The sequence below is a fragment of the Corythoichthys intestinalis genome, chromosome 18, assembly GCF_030265065.1.
Source record: "Corythoichthys intestinalis isolate RoL2023-P3 chromosome 18, ASM3026506v1, whole genome shotgun sequence".
NCBI classification, from domain to species: domain Eukaryota; kingdom Metazoa; phylum Chordata; class Actinopteri; order Syngnathiformes; family Syngnathidae; genus Corythoichthys; species Corythoichthys intestinalis.
The window spans coordinates 26,820,052-26,835,388 of record NC_080412.1 but is presented as its reverse complement, the minus strand read 5'-3'; the positions used below and the strand labels follow the sequence as shown (position 1 = coordinate 26,835,388).

Below are 15,337 nucleotides of genomic sequence, written 5' to 3'. Positions count from 1 at the left end.
AATTGAAATTTAAAAAAAAAAAAAAAAAAAAAAATGAAAGCAAGAAATGTTATTCAACAAAACTATCCTGTTTTTGTCTGTGTCAATTCATGAGCTTTTTTAGTAGTTTTTTTGTTGTTGCAGGAATTGAAGCTGTCTTAAGGCCGAGTTATACTTCTGCGTCAGACCTGCGCTGTCAAGGAAGACCCGAGTTACGACCCTACGCCGTAGCCTGACGCGCGCCTCTCGAATTTTCTAACCTTCGCGTCGCGTAGACGCGTATGACCTGGCAGAAATGGACTGTGATTGGTCCGCTCAGACTGTTGTTTCCGGTTCAGCGCGAGATCACCGCCATTGTAGAATAGAATCAAACATTATTTTCTACACGCAAAAATGGACCAAGCCGACGCGAGTATCATCGAAGAGCAAGTCTCGTCAAGACATTATTGTGATTGCCAATTGGCAAGGTCGGCGACTGAAAAAAAGAAAATGGAAGAACCACCGAGACGTGTGTGTTTGGAATCGAGTGGCCACACGAAGCGGTGACCCAGTCGGCCAAAAACTGCCAACTTTTTATCACTTTATGTCGTATTTTTGGTTGGTGCACTTCATCATTAATTGTGTACATATGTTTGCTGTGAGTCTGTGACTTATTTACGTGTCATACTTCAAGTACAGTATATGAAGAATAAAGCACAGACTTGGTGTCAAAAGAGTTGTTTTGATCTTTAATTTTCAATACCAGACAGTTCAGACACGATACATCATCACTGATGAGAGTGCCTCGGTGCTTTTCATGATAACGTTAAAATCAAGGCTCCCAACGCAGTTTGGGAAGTTCCATAGACGCCAGAAATCTGCTATGGTTTCCCACTGGCTGGTTGTTGGACACGACCAACAAATCGGGCTGGAGGGCTTTGCAGACCTTGAACGCAGCTCTCGACACCAGTTTGAAGCTAGCCGCCACAGCTAGCTCTCTCCACCCGAGTCTCTGTGCGGCATCAAAAGTCGGCCAGACTGCCTCGAAACCGTCTTCTGCGTCGCCTGCCCCTCAACATTTGTATGTTCAATATTTATTCAATGTTAATGAGCAGAATATTTACTTTCAAGAGTTCCATCTTGCATTGTTTATTTTTTTCTCCCTTAAACTAGACTAGTGGAAGTCAACAAGCATGCCCCAAAACCGTACAAACATAATGCCACAAACCTCTAGTGGCTTGGCGGTGAATTACAGAGCAACGCGTTCCCTCACCGCAGAACTATCGAATGCCGAATGACACCGTAGTTGCTGCGCCGTCACCGCAACACAGGAGTATAACTCAGGCTTTACTCTCTACTTATTGTTTTGAAAAATCAAAAGAAATCCATCATATTGTAAAAAGACCCTAAAACTATTTCATTCATTCATTTATTAATTCTCCGAGCCGCTTATCCTCACAAGGGTCATGGGGGTACTGGACCCAATTCCAGCTAACTATGGGCAGTAGGCAAGGTACACCCTGAATCGGTTGCCAACCAACCGCATGGCACAAGCGGACGAACAACCAATCGCACACACACTCATACCTTGGGACAATTAAGAGTGTTCGAACAGCCTACTACGTATTGCAAAATTAACTGTTATAAACATACACAGCCAGCACAAGAGTAAGAGACCATTTGGCATAGCAGCAGGTCCGCTTGTGATGCCTCCTTCCTTTGGCTTCAGTCCTACTTCTGACGCCAATTTTTCACTCTGTATTTCTGAGTCATACTGCCCTCAAACTGCCTTTAACCCATCCCTAACTTCTTGAAAAACAAGCTACAAAAGGTGACATTTTATTTTTATCGGATCCAAGTACAAAAAAAAAAACACTGAATAATTCAGACGCCCCCCAAAAAGAAGTAACGACCTTGTTGGCTGTTTTTTTTCCCGCGTTTATTAATATGGAACAGCCATTGACCACGATCAATAATGTATCGGCCCACACGTGTCAACGGTGAGGAGCTGCTACAGCGCGTGGAACAAGGGAAAAAATGAAAGAGGTCACGGAAGATAAATGAACCATGAGTGTGATGTGATGAAGAGCAAACGTCGGGCAAAAATAGAATAATGAAGTGAAGATCGGCGGCGCGGAACCTCTTCGTCATCGGCCGTGAGATGCGCTGCCTCCTCTGCGGGTTACGCAGAGGACAAAAGCGCTAAACATATTGAATTCTCTTTAGTGATACTCCTAACGTATTACTGGAATTTAAGAGGGCACATAGGGGAATAATTGCCAGGGGATTTTTTTAAAACTGTTTTTCCGAAGCCGTTCGAGCATCCGCGTAACACCTGAAGCTTTCCTCGTAAAGGCTACTTGAGCGTGAAAGGGAGGAACGGCGGAAGCTAAAGGATACAATGTTTTTTACGACACTTTATCATAAAAAGAGAAAAGGGTTTGTCGGTACACGCTAAGTAGAGCATTTAAGTATTATCAGCTTTAATGTAACATTGTTGTTAGGCTAGGAAAAATAAACTGCTCAAGAAAATTACAAGCAAAGCTAATGGGTAATGCTAGGTTGCGCCTAAACTTTTACTTCTTTTATCTTTTACTAATTTACTACCACTAGTCGTACTAGTAGTAGTTAGTACTAGTACTAGTACATGATGGGCAGATGCGAGACAATACAGTAGGGAGAACAAGTATTTGATACACTGCCGATTTTGCTGGTTTTCCCACTTGCAAAGCATGTAGAGGTCTGTAATTTGTATCATAAGTTCTCTTCAACTGTGAGGGACGGAATCTAATACAAAAAAACAGAAAATCACGTTGTATGATTTTTAAATAATAAATTTGCATTTAATTGCATGAAATAAGTATTTGATACATCACAAAAATCGAACTTAATATTTGGTACAGAAACCTTTGTTTGCTATTACAGATACCAAACGTTTCCTGTAGTCCTTGACAAGGTTTGCACACACTGCAGCAGGGATTTTGGCCCACTCCTCCATGCAGATCTTCTCCAGAGCTTTCAGGTTTCGGGGCTGTTGCCGGGCAACACGGACTTTCAGCTCCCTCCATAGATTTTCTATCGGGTTCAGATCTGGTGACTGGCTAGGCCACTCCAAGACCTTAAGATGCTTCTTACGGAGCCACTCTTTGGTTGCCTTGGCTGTGTGCTTTGGGTCGTTGTCATGCTGGAAGACCCAGCCACGACCCATCTTCAGGGCTCTCACTGAAGTAAGGAGGTTGTCAGCCAAGATCTGGCGATACATAGCCCCATCCATCCTCCCCTCAATACAGTGCAGTTGTCCTGTACCCTTGGCAGAGAAGCAGCCCCAAAAAATGATGTTTCCTCCTCTGTGTTTCACGGTTGGGATGATGTTCTTGGGGTTGTACTCATCCTTCTTTTTCCTCCAAACACGACGAGCCGAGTTTAGACCAAAAAGTTCAATTTTGGTCTCATCCGACCACATGACCTTCTTACATTGCTCCTCTGGATCATCCAGATGGTCAGTGGAAAACTTAAGACGTGTCTGGACATGCACTATGCACTGGCTTCAGCAGCGGGACCTTGCGTGCGCTGTAGGATTTTAATCCATGACGGCGTAATGTGTTTCCGATGGTTTTCTTCAAGACTGTGGTTCCAGCTCTCTTCAGGTCATTGACCAGGTCCTGTCGTGTAGTTCTGGGCTGACCTCACCTCTCACCTTCCTCATGATCAGTGATGCCCCACGAGGTGAGATCTTGCATGGAGCCCCAGAACGAGGCAGATTGACCGTCATCTTGAACTTCTTCCATTTTCTAATAATCGCTCCAACAGTTGTTACCTTCTCACCAAGCTGCTTGCTTATTTTACTGTAGCCCATCCCAGCCTTGTGCAGGTCTATTATTTTATCCCTGATGTCCTTACACAGCTCTTTGGTCTTGGCCATTGTGGAGAGGTTGGAGTTTGTTTGTTTGAGCATGTGAACAGGTGTCTTTTATACAGGTAAAAAGTTCAAACAGGTGCAGTTACTTCCGGTAATGAGTGGAGAACAGGAGGGGTGCTTAAAAAAGAACTAAGAGCCGAAATATTCACTAGTTGGTAATGTATCAAATACTTATTTCATGCAGTTAAATACAAATTTATTATTTAAAACTTATACAATGTGATTTTCTGGATTTTTGTATTAGATTCCGTCCCTCACAGTTGAAGAGAACTTATGATACAAATTACAGACCTCTGCATGGCTTGCAAGTGGGAAAACCAGCCAAATCGGCAGTGTATCAAATACTTGTTCTCCCCACTGTATATAATAAAGGACAGCTACATTAGCTAATCTTCATGCTCAAGTCAAACTAGCTAAAGATAGGCCGAAGCAGTACATTGCTGCAAATTACAGCAAATCGAGGCTACCGCGCAACAAGCTTTGAGTATTGTTGGTCGGATTGGGTGCTTATTGTCTGAAACCTCTTTGAAATTTGTCAGCTTTTGCTCTCTGAGAAGCCATTGTGCTACCATTAATGAATGAATTCAGCAAAAAGATCAAAGACAACAATGATACCGAGAGACAGGAATGCACACTGAAAATGTCTTTCGGGAAATGACATGACATCTTAACTCATTCACTCCCAGCCATTTTCACCGGTGCAACTCGCTTCGCTCCGGGCTGTTTTACTGGATTTTGTCTGATTTTCCAAGGCCACAGAAAATTCCGTTCTATTGCTATATAAACATGGAACCCACCAAAACAAAGATTACACTCTTTTCTTTCAGCAGGAAAAAAGTTAGTTCATATCTTTTTCCTTTCTTTTGAAATCAGCATTACAAAATAGCCTAGATTGAGCAATTTTCCCGTTTCTGGTGAAAAAACAGAGAAATTGAGCTTTTTGTAAACGCATACATTTCAAACATAACTTTGACTTTACCACAGCTATTTTTTGCTTTAGTTACATCCCAAACATCTGAATAATGTTTTACTTTTACATAATAACATAAAAAACAAGACAAATAGAGCTTTTGATAGCAAAGTAACAGTTTATTTACACATAACTAACTGAGAGATGACGCTGTTGTGGCCGCGACAGCCGGGGTAAACTTTTCCTTCATCGCCGCCTGTCTCATAAAGATGGATTTTTTTTTAGCCTTTCTTTTATGGTGACCACTGCATCGTGGCAGATTTCGCCTGGGGAACTTGTGTCCCTGGGGGGGAACTGGTTTGGCCGTGTGCGTTTCCGTCTGAGTCGCGGGACACTGGAGGGTGCGGGGGACGCGAGCGGTCGAGCACGGCGGCGCGGGCTCTGCTCGGCGAGCAGCACGGACTCAACGGCATCGTCCGCTGCACTGGTGGTCCCGGTCGTTCTGCTCGGTTGTCCAGCGCCTGGCATCCCGGGCATCGTCCCGTTTGTTCTGCCCGGTCGTCCGCCGCCTGGACATCCATTCGGTCGTCTTCCGCCGGTGCCCCGGCCGCGCGGCCCGGCCGTTCGTTCCATTGAATCGGGTTGGGGGTCTTACTATATGCGATACTTCCCTCTAGTGGCCAGTTTTATTGCTTTAAAATGAATTTTCAGCATTGTGCTTTGGCGCTAGGTTGAATATGAACCTAGAGATGTCTCTTGTGAAAAAAAAACGTAAAAGACGTATTTACGTCTTTGGGACACTGAAACAATTAAAAATAGAACGTATTTTTACGTTTTTGGAAGCAAATGAGTTAAATTACATGTTTGTTTTTTTTTTTACACAAAATTTTTCAGCAATGCTATGTTAAAGTGAGGATTTTATTATTAAAGCAACTGTAATTCAGAAAAAGATCAAAGAAAGTGATAAAATCGGCTTCATGCTTAGGATTTAAAAAATAAAAACTACTGTTCCTGAACTGACGTCCAATCCATTTTGCATCACTCCAAGCCTTCCCGATTCAAGTATTGTTTTTAAACGACTATTGCCGTCAAGCTGCTGCAGTCATAAAACGTTCATGAAAACAGATTGGAATTGGCAACATGAGTTCCGTATCAAATAATAACACAAACAGCCGTTCTTCTCGTGTACTTGTCCCTGCACATGTTCGATGTCAAAGGCAGGTGTCGCGGCACCTTCACGCCTTGTCGTCTAAATAATGGATGAGGCAAGTTCCCTGCTAGAAGCCGCTGACATAATTACTGCTCTCCGACAGCAAGCATTCACGTCGGGAGCCTTTGTCATGTCAGTTATCAATTCACCTCCTGAAGAATAACAAAACCCAAAACAGAACAAAACAAAACAAAACAAAACAAAACAAAACAAAACAAAACAAAAAAATGTTGTAGCTTAAGATTTCAAGGTTTAACTTTTTTTTCACCAATATTTTGTTTGTTTTGTGAATAAGTGCTTTTCAAATTCTTAAAAAAATAGTACAATAAAACAGTAAGATAAAGACAACAGTGTTTTTAGGTTACCAGACCCACACAAATTTACATTCAGAGAAAATATAATTTTACAAGAAAAACGTTTTGTTGATATGATTATAACTGTGGAAAAATATCTTAAGGTTGCCAGTCAGAAATAACCAAAAACTAAAAATTAAGAAAATGCTTTACTGTTATGGAAATACGATTCGGGGTGTAATATTAAAACAGCAAAAAAGTTGTAAATGTTGGAACAATAAATACTTAGTACTTAATACGAAGTACATTTACAAGACTTTAAAATCCAAATTTTACCAGAATGAGTGCATAATTGTACAATTATTTCTATCATGCCACGACAAAAACATTCTTGTGAATTTACAGATTTTTTTTGGACTATAAGTCACACCCGAGTATAAGTCGCACCAGCCCAAAAATGTTCAATGAAGAGGAAAAAAACATATGTGGCTATAAGTCGCATTTTCGGGGGGAAATTTATTTGATAAAATCCAACGCAAAGAACAGATATGTCATCTTGAAAGGCAATTTAAAATAAAAATAAAACAGAGAATAAAAGGCTGAGTAAAGTGTACGGTATGCTAACGTTAAATGACGCATCGAAAACGAACTGACAACGTGCCCGGCATGTTAACTTAAAGTGCCTATGACAGCAAAAAGCATGTTTATTTAATATTTTCCGCTGTATTTTATGCTCCTGAATGAAATGGACCGCTTGGATGTGTGTGGAACCGATCGATATATTTATTTAGTTTTTTTTAATCCCGCGCCATAAAAATGGGTGACTTCCGGCTCCAGTCTCGAATTGAGAAAGAGGGCGCTGTGACATGTACGGTAGAAGGACTCCTTTTAACTATCCAGCCGTACTGTTGTATGAGAAGGACTGATGATTCAGCTGATTTTGCGGATTAATTCGTTTATTTTTTGCATCACGCCTGCAGAAAAAATTTGCCGCACCAGGGAGAGGCGTGTGAGCCTTTTGGGGGTTTCAAAAGGTTCCCATTCACCGGTGGATATTGGCTAAAACAAGCCCTACTACTGTGCGACCATTGGACTTACGAGGAAGTAATTAAACATCGTGTTTTGTATTATGTCAAATACTGGGATCATTTTACTACGTTTGTGGCTTGCATTTTGTGGCTGACATGCTCTTTGTCCACTCGGCCGACGACTGACTCGCACATCCCCTGCTGGGAGAATACTATACTCGGTTTATTGCCCTCTTCATGTGCCCAGTGTTCTGTCAAATTTTCAACCCCATCAGAAATCGCAACTTTGTGTTAAAAATGGCTGCGAATATAGCGATTACAAAGTAAACGCGACAAATCTTCTTCAAAAAAGGATTATTTACTTACGTTTCATCAAGGATGGGCATGAAGAAAAGATCTCGTAAGACACATTCTGTCTGTCATGTTAGCTGCATAACAACTGCACGCTGCTCTTTGTTTACGTCGTCGCCATGTAGTAAAGCTTTATTTTTTCATTATATTCGTGTTAACCATGTGGCAGCTACGCGTTCCTCCGACGTCGGCCGGTGGTACTCTTCAGCTGCTTCCCCGGTGAGCTCTCCTGTCCATAGTAGCAGGGGAACGAGCTGTAACTTGCTCTCTGCCGGGCGGGTTGCCGATCAGCGAAGACAATCGACAACCCCCCCGCAGTGTGACATATTCCGGGCTAGTTTTGTGTGATTTTTCGGTTCGAAAAGCGAAAATAAGACTTTGAGACGTCACTCGGTTTGGGTTAGCATGTCGGCTAGCTGTCACGCCTCTTGTTTTTTTTGTACATTCTCCAAAGGAAATGATAAAAGCCCACCGTGGCATAAAATATCATTCGGGAGGTGCGACAGTAAAGGTGAAGTCAACAGTTTTGACCATTATGGAGTTATTTTGCCATGTCGTACTGAATAAATGCATTTTTATTATTTCATATTCCATCAGCACAAGACCATTTATTTAGCTATTATTTAGCTGTTAGCTAATTTCGTCCCCAATAACAAACAGGTTTGCATCAACGCAAATCAGCGATAATTAGTTGCTAATACAGTAATAACACAAACGGTTAGCATGCGTTCGCTAGCATTAGCACATCGTTCAAACCACTACACAACTGGATTTAAGTGTCCGATCGCGTGTGGAAACACACAATTACAAAAACACAAAAGATGATACATATAGGCGTTGCCTCTGTAGATATTTTACAAACATTAACAAAGAACGTACTCTCGTAGCAGTGTTTCCCTCTCTCACTAACTCGCTTGGATGCTTTGTAGCTGCACTTCTTCTTTGCGTGTAAGTGCGCTCTTCTTCACGTGAGCGCGTTCTTCTTAGCGTGACGAAGCGCAAGGGCACCCCCACTTGAGCGTGAAAGCACCATAAAAACTAAAAGGCATGCATTTCAACATAATGGTAAATAATACACTTTAACACATATTGCCAAAGGCAGAACAACGACCTATAGTGGGGCAAATAAGTATTTAGTCAACCACTAATTGTGCAAGTTCTCCCACTTGAAAATATTAGCGAGGCCTGTAATTGTCAACATGGGTAAACCTCAACCATGACAGACAGAATGTGAAAAAAAAAACAGAAAATCACATTGTTTGATATTCAAAGAATTTATTTGCAAATTAGAGTGGAAAATAAGTATTTGGTCAATACCAAAAGTTCATCTCAATACTTTGTTATGTACCCTTTGTTGGCAATAACGGAGGCCAAACGATTTCTGTAACTCTTCACGAGCTTTTCACACACTGTTGCTGGTATTTTGGCCCATTCCTCCATGCAAATCTCCTCTAGATCAGTGATGTTTTGAGGCTGTCGTTGGGCAACACGGACTTTGAACTCCCTCCACAGATTTTCTATGGGGTTGAGCTCTGGAGACTGGCTAGGCCACTCCAGGACCTTGAAATGCTTCTGACGAAGCCATTCCTTTGTTGCCCTGGCTGTGTGTTTGAGATCTTTGTCATGCTGAAAGACCCAGCCACGTCTCATCTTCACTGCCCTTGCTGATGGAAGGACATTTTCACTCAAAATATCTCGATACATGGCCCCTTTCATTCTTTCCTTTCCACAGATCAGTCCTCCTTGTCCCTTTTCAGAAAAACAGCCCCAAAGCATGATGTTTCCACTCCCATGCTTCACAGTGGGTATGGTGTTCTTCGGATGCAATTGAGTATTTTTTCTCCTAACACGAGAACCTGTGTTTCTACCAAAAAGTTCTATTTTGGTTTCATCTGACCATAACACATTCTCCCAGTCCTCTTCTGGATCATCCAAATGCTGACTAGCGAACCGCAGACGGGCCTGGACGTGTACTTTCTTCAGCAGGGGGACACGTCTGGCAGTGCAGGATTTGAGTCCCTGGCGGCGCATTGCGTTACTGATAGTAGCCTTTGTTACTGTGGTCCCAGCTCTCTGTAGGTCATTGACTAGGTCTCCCCGTGTGGTTCTGGGATTTTTGCTCACCGTTCTTGCATGGAGCCCCAGATCGAGGGAGATTATCAGTGGTCTTGTATGTCTTCCATTTTCTAATAATTGCTCCCACAGTTGATTTCTTTACACCAAGCGTTTTACCTATTGCAGATTAAGTCTTCCCAGCCTGGTGCAGGTCTACAATTTTGTGTCTGGTGTCCTTCGACAGGTCATTGGTCTTGGTCGTAGTGGAGTTTGGAGTGTGACTGACTGAGGTTGTGTCTTTTATTCCGATAATGAGTTAAAACAGGTGCCGTTAATACAGGTAACGAGTGGAGCCTCGTTAGACCTCGTTAGAAGAAGTTAGAGCTCTTTGACAGCCAGAAATGTTGGTTGTTTGTAGGTGACTAAATACTTATTTTCCACTCTAATTTGTAAATAAATTCTTTAAAAATCAAACAATGGGATTTTGTTTTTTTCCACATTCTTTCTCTCATGGTTGAGGTTTACCCATGTTGGCAAGTACAGGCCTCTCTATTCTTTTCAAGTAGGAGAACTTGCACAATTGGTGGTTGAATAAATACTTATTTGCCTCACTGTATATGCCAATATATACCAAAATTGTTTATTTCTATTAGAAAAATGTTTCAGTAAAATGTTACACATTCTTGTGTATTTGCCACTTATTGCCACAGTTAACATTGAGGCTTTGGGCCCCTTTTGACCTCGTTGTGAGTTTGTAAGGTTGTGACTTCTGATTAAACAAACTCGTTGCCAATCAAAACGTTTGTTCTTCTTTTGCCCCAAAATAGAATCGATAAGAGAATCGATAAAGAATCCAATCGTTAATGGAATCGGAATCGTTAAAATCGTATTAATTCCCATCCCTAACTAAGACTTATAGTCAAAAAATACAGTACATTGAAAAAGCGAATCTACATTAAAATGAGATGTTACGATCATGAGGTCATTATTATTATATATATGCAGTATATTTTTTAAGAAAAGTTCTAATGTTAGGAGACCTATTATTATGCTAAATACTGTTTTTGATTGCAACATGAACTCACCCTTGCTTCACTGCTTTGTTCTTGTTCACATTAATGGTGGTAATGGAATGCTTGGCACCAGACAAAACCTCCCAGTCCACCTTCCACTGGGCGTTCTTCGACTTGGTCTGGATCAAGTTCACCCCTTTCTTTGCTTTCACCCTGTGGGGGAGGAAGGCAGAGTTTACCACGGGATATGATTTATGTCCGGGGTCAGAGGTTGCATGTCCTCCGGCGCAGCCGCCCGCCTCAGCGTCACGGCCAAAGCGATTCTACAGATGAATCAATAAGTGAGACGGACGAAGGCGGGAGAAATAAACGAGTGCGGAAAAAGCCGCGACCGCTCTCGGGTCAGCTTGTGTTGCAGATGCTTTTGCGTGCTCTTAAATGGAGAATGGCCATCTATGTGCTTTGTATGATTGCAGCCAACAGTTTACAGTTCAAATGAATTGAACGACCATTGCTCCCAATTGCTTTGTATGAGTTGAAAGAAAGGCCAAATTTAATAATTCATTAATCTTCTGCACCGTGTACGAGGGTCATGGATGTGCTGTAGCCTATCCTACCTAACTATTGGCAGGGGGCAAGCTCAGATGTAAAAAAGTTTAGGTGTTCTCTTTCCAGGTTTCAACTTTCGTTAGAACAATTTTGTAGTTTGGGGAAAAAACGTACCATTTGAAGACAAAACGTGTATTTTTTGAAATATAACAAATAAAATCATTGCAAATTTAAAAAAGAAAGAAACCAGCAGAAAAAGTATTGCAAAAAACCCGCGGAAGCATTCGGGACAGGTTGCAGAGATTGAAACATTGTTTCTTGTTGTTGCTCCTCTCATTAGAGACGACGCTTGCGAATTAGCCAACGAGTCTTGCGGAGATGAAACGGAAATATGTAACACTTAACAAATCATCTTGCGTTTGATGTCAGCTTAGAAAAAAACAAAAAGCGAGGGAAGAGGGGCTAAACAAGGTGACCCAGTTGCCACTTGATTAATAAACGCAAATACTTGGAACTGTGATTCCGCTTTATTAGAACAACGACTAATCCCATCACTGCCTGTTACCTTTGCTAAACCTAATCTTGTAAAGACCACGTCATATTCAGCAACTCATTCAGTATAGAATGTAATTTCCCCCCGACAAGTCCGTGTTGGTTTTGCTAAATGAGTGCGAAACAGCGGGACCCGCGGGAGTGCCGTATGCGATTCGACTCCCCTTCAGAGAGCGTTAACGCTGATTAATGAGAAGGGCTTCAGAGTGATGGCGAACATTAAGCAGCTGTGATGTTCACACATGTGGGAAATGTTGGCTGATGCATTGTTACTGCTTAGAAAGTATATTTTAATAGATTTTTGATATGGCATCGAGAAGAGGCACACAGGATATTTTCAATATTTTTTTCAAATTTATTTTGTCATTGGAAGAATGATTTCCCCCTCAGAAATTCCAATTAAAATCCATACTTATTAATTCTATAAACACATAAGATTTCTATTTTAAAAATCATTTATCATCATAATATAATCATTATCATTTTTCTTAAATTATAATAATACAACATTGTGGCAATCAAAGCGTTTTCTTAAAATGTTTTTTTTTTTCTTCTTTTTTTAATTTTTGTTTAATTATTTTATGTAAAAAAATACCTCCCTGAAAAACAAAGAAAAAACAACCATAAACCATCCATCCATCCATCCATCCATCCATCCATCCATCCATCCATCCATCCATCCATCCATCCATCCATCCATCCATCCATCCATCCATCCATCCATCCATCCATCCATCCATCCATCCATCCATCCATCCATCTTCAACCACTTATCCGGGATCGGGTCCTATAGACTCTGAAACGGTTGGACGTTTTTTTACCAAATTTTGCACAGTTGTAATTTATGTTTCTGGGAGCGTTCTTAGAGGGCTTTGGTCTCTGTAGGCTTCCATTTAGTGCGGAAAATTAATTCTAAACTCCAAAAATTAGCATAGAAAATCACTGATTGCGGAGGTAACAGCGCAGTCTTTTGAGCAAAAGACGTATCTCTTGTGATTGCAATGTCGCAGCTGGTTTTCAAGCTTTATGTTTCAAGTACAAATTAAATGTGATATGATGATATGTTGTGGCTTTGACTACTACACAACAAGACGCTGAATTTCTCCCCAAAATTACGATTTTCTGGAATATTACCAAGGGATTTATTTGGGCTTGATAGTCATACTGTAGCAACTGTTATTTATTATGTGTTATGCCCGCAATGGTTAGTGGGCAACCATGACTGAGAGTGGTGGTTGCCGTCGTTATGTTCTGGTGTTTTCTATTCAATAAAGGTGCTGTTTCTTGGGATCGTGCGATGTATGGGGCACAAGAGCAGCAAGTGTGAAACATAAAAACTCATTCTTCTCTACGTTGCTCACTACAATGCTGTACATAGTGATGGAAAAGCATCTTTATGGTGGCCTTTTACCATTACTACATTACAGCTGCATCTTCAGGCATGAAAATGGGTCAGGGGTTAAAAAGTTGAGAAGGGTGTGGAGGAAATATATTCCAGTACACTGTATTGTACACCCCAACAAAATATTGAGCTCTGTCGACCCACACTGTGTTTCAGCAGGGCCATGCAGAGACCGGTGGAGGGGTGGGTGCTCGTAGATCAAAAGGGGCACATGAACAAGTATTTACCGTAATACACCTTAAAACAACATAACTTCAATTTTAACCAGCTTTAGATAATAATTGGCTGCGACTGTGACATACTTTAATTGGGAGGGGGCAACAGTGAATAGAAATCAAAACTGTCATCAACACTTTCTGGCTGTGACTCAGTCAGTCTGCCTCTTTTCTTCCTTCAACCTCTGCATCAAAACTTCCTTCCTCAACTTGTTCATCTGAGAACAAACCACATCAGATGGTCACTGAGCCACCAACAGCACAGTTTTCTTAAAACTATTATTTCATTATTATCCATACTTAACAACTCTAGCACCTAATGATTAATAAAGCAATGACATAAAAATCTTATAGAAAAATAACATTGTAATTGTGTTTATAATTGGATTTAATACCCAACTATCCTTGCAAACTTGTTCTTACCAGGTCTGCTATTCACCCAGCTGATGAGGTATCCACTGCCTTTAGCAGCCTCATCTAACTCCTTTTTTTTATCCCTCAATCTCCCTTCCCTACGACGCATGTCTATGTAATGAAATATAAATATTTAAAAAAACAAACAGACTCCCCGGTGGCTTTTAGTTTGAAAGCTTTCTTAATTTCTTTCTCACTCAATAACGATGGAGTTAGATTTGTGTTTTTATTATTCAATCAAAAAACAAAGTTACTTCTATCAAAAACAAAGTTGCTTCAATCAAAATACAGTATATACTTTTAATCCCAAAAAGTAGCTTCAATAAAAAAAAAAGTTTTTGATTGCAATAATAAATTTGAGACAAAAAAAGCATTTGAAAACTATTTTTCTTGATTGAAACAAATGTTTCCATTTAAGTAATGTTTTGCGTTTGGGCCACATTTTGGCTAGGACATTTGTGTCTTTATTATTCAATCAAATAAGTTGCTTCAAACAAAAAAATATATATAAAAAGAAAAACTTTGCACATGTGCCAATCACCGTTTACCAAAGCCTGAGAGGGTTTGAGTAGACTCACTATGAAGCTTTCAATAAAGCCAAGCATTTTCTAACTACTTTATTCTTGTTTAAAAATAATTCGGTGGGGCAGTAACATGTTTAAAACTTATCATAATTCTTACATTTTGAAGTGCTTGAAAACCATTTATAAATGATACTTTGGTGAAAAAAGTGAAAAAACATGTCTTATATATATGTATCTTTTTTCCAATGTAAAATCTGAATAAATGCATTGAACACGCACAAAAAAATGGGGGGGGGGGGGGGGGGCGCTACTTCGCGGTTTTCACTTATTGCGGCGGGCTCTGGTCCCCATTAACCGCGAAAAACGAGGGATCCATGTATTTCTGAAAAGCTTTAAGAAGCAGGACTCATTCCCACCACTCGTCGGGCCGCTGTTGTGCCGACACCGACCGTCAGCTCAAATCCAAGCCGAAAATAACGAGTCTCCGGCGGACGACGGGAGCGATGTGAGGCGCCCCCTCCATCCGAGAGAATGCCGCTTAATTTGACTCAACAATGTGTTTCTTCGTTTATATTACCGTTAAATACACAAGCTTGACGCCAATTTGACGGGAGCTATTTTTTTTTCATGGGAGATTTGGCTAGCTCTGGCAGTGTTCAACGCAAGCTGCAATGAATGGCAGTAACTTTTTTATATCGCAAAACGTGAAAACGATTGAAACCATTACTCACCAAATTCAATCTGCTGGCATATACAGGCAAGTGTGTATGCTGCGCTCTGGTCTGCCCCCGATGTGGATAAGGCCTGCTTTTTAGCTTTGCAATGCAACCGAAGGCTCTCCGAGCACTCCATGTACACGCGTAAGGAGTGCGCGCGTTTGGAATAATGGAACGCAGCTTGGGCCGATGATTGGTTCTCGTCAGCGAAGCATCTAGAAGGATTTC

At 41.1% G+C, this 15,337-nt stretch overlaps 1 protein-coding gene across 3 annotated transcripts in view; it reads right to left on the bottom strand.

Annotated features, from left to right (window-relative positions):
- Positions 1 to 15,337, bottom strand: part of tmem132e (transmembrane protein 132E) — a 530,001-nt gene that overhangs the window by 68,202 nt on the left and 446,462 nt on the right. For all 3 annotated transcript variants that reach the window (XM_057820318.1, XM_057820319.1, XM_057820317.1), the window contains one exon: positions 10,810 to 10,950. In XM_057820318.1, the coding sequence (XP_057676301.1) occupies positions 10,810 to 10,950 (141 nt within the window). The remainder of the gene's footprint in view (positions 1 to 10,809; positions 10,951 to 15,337) is intronic.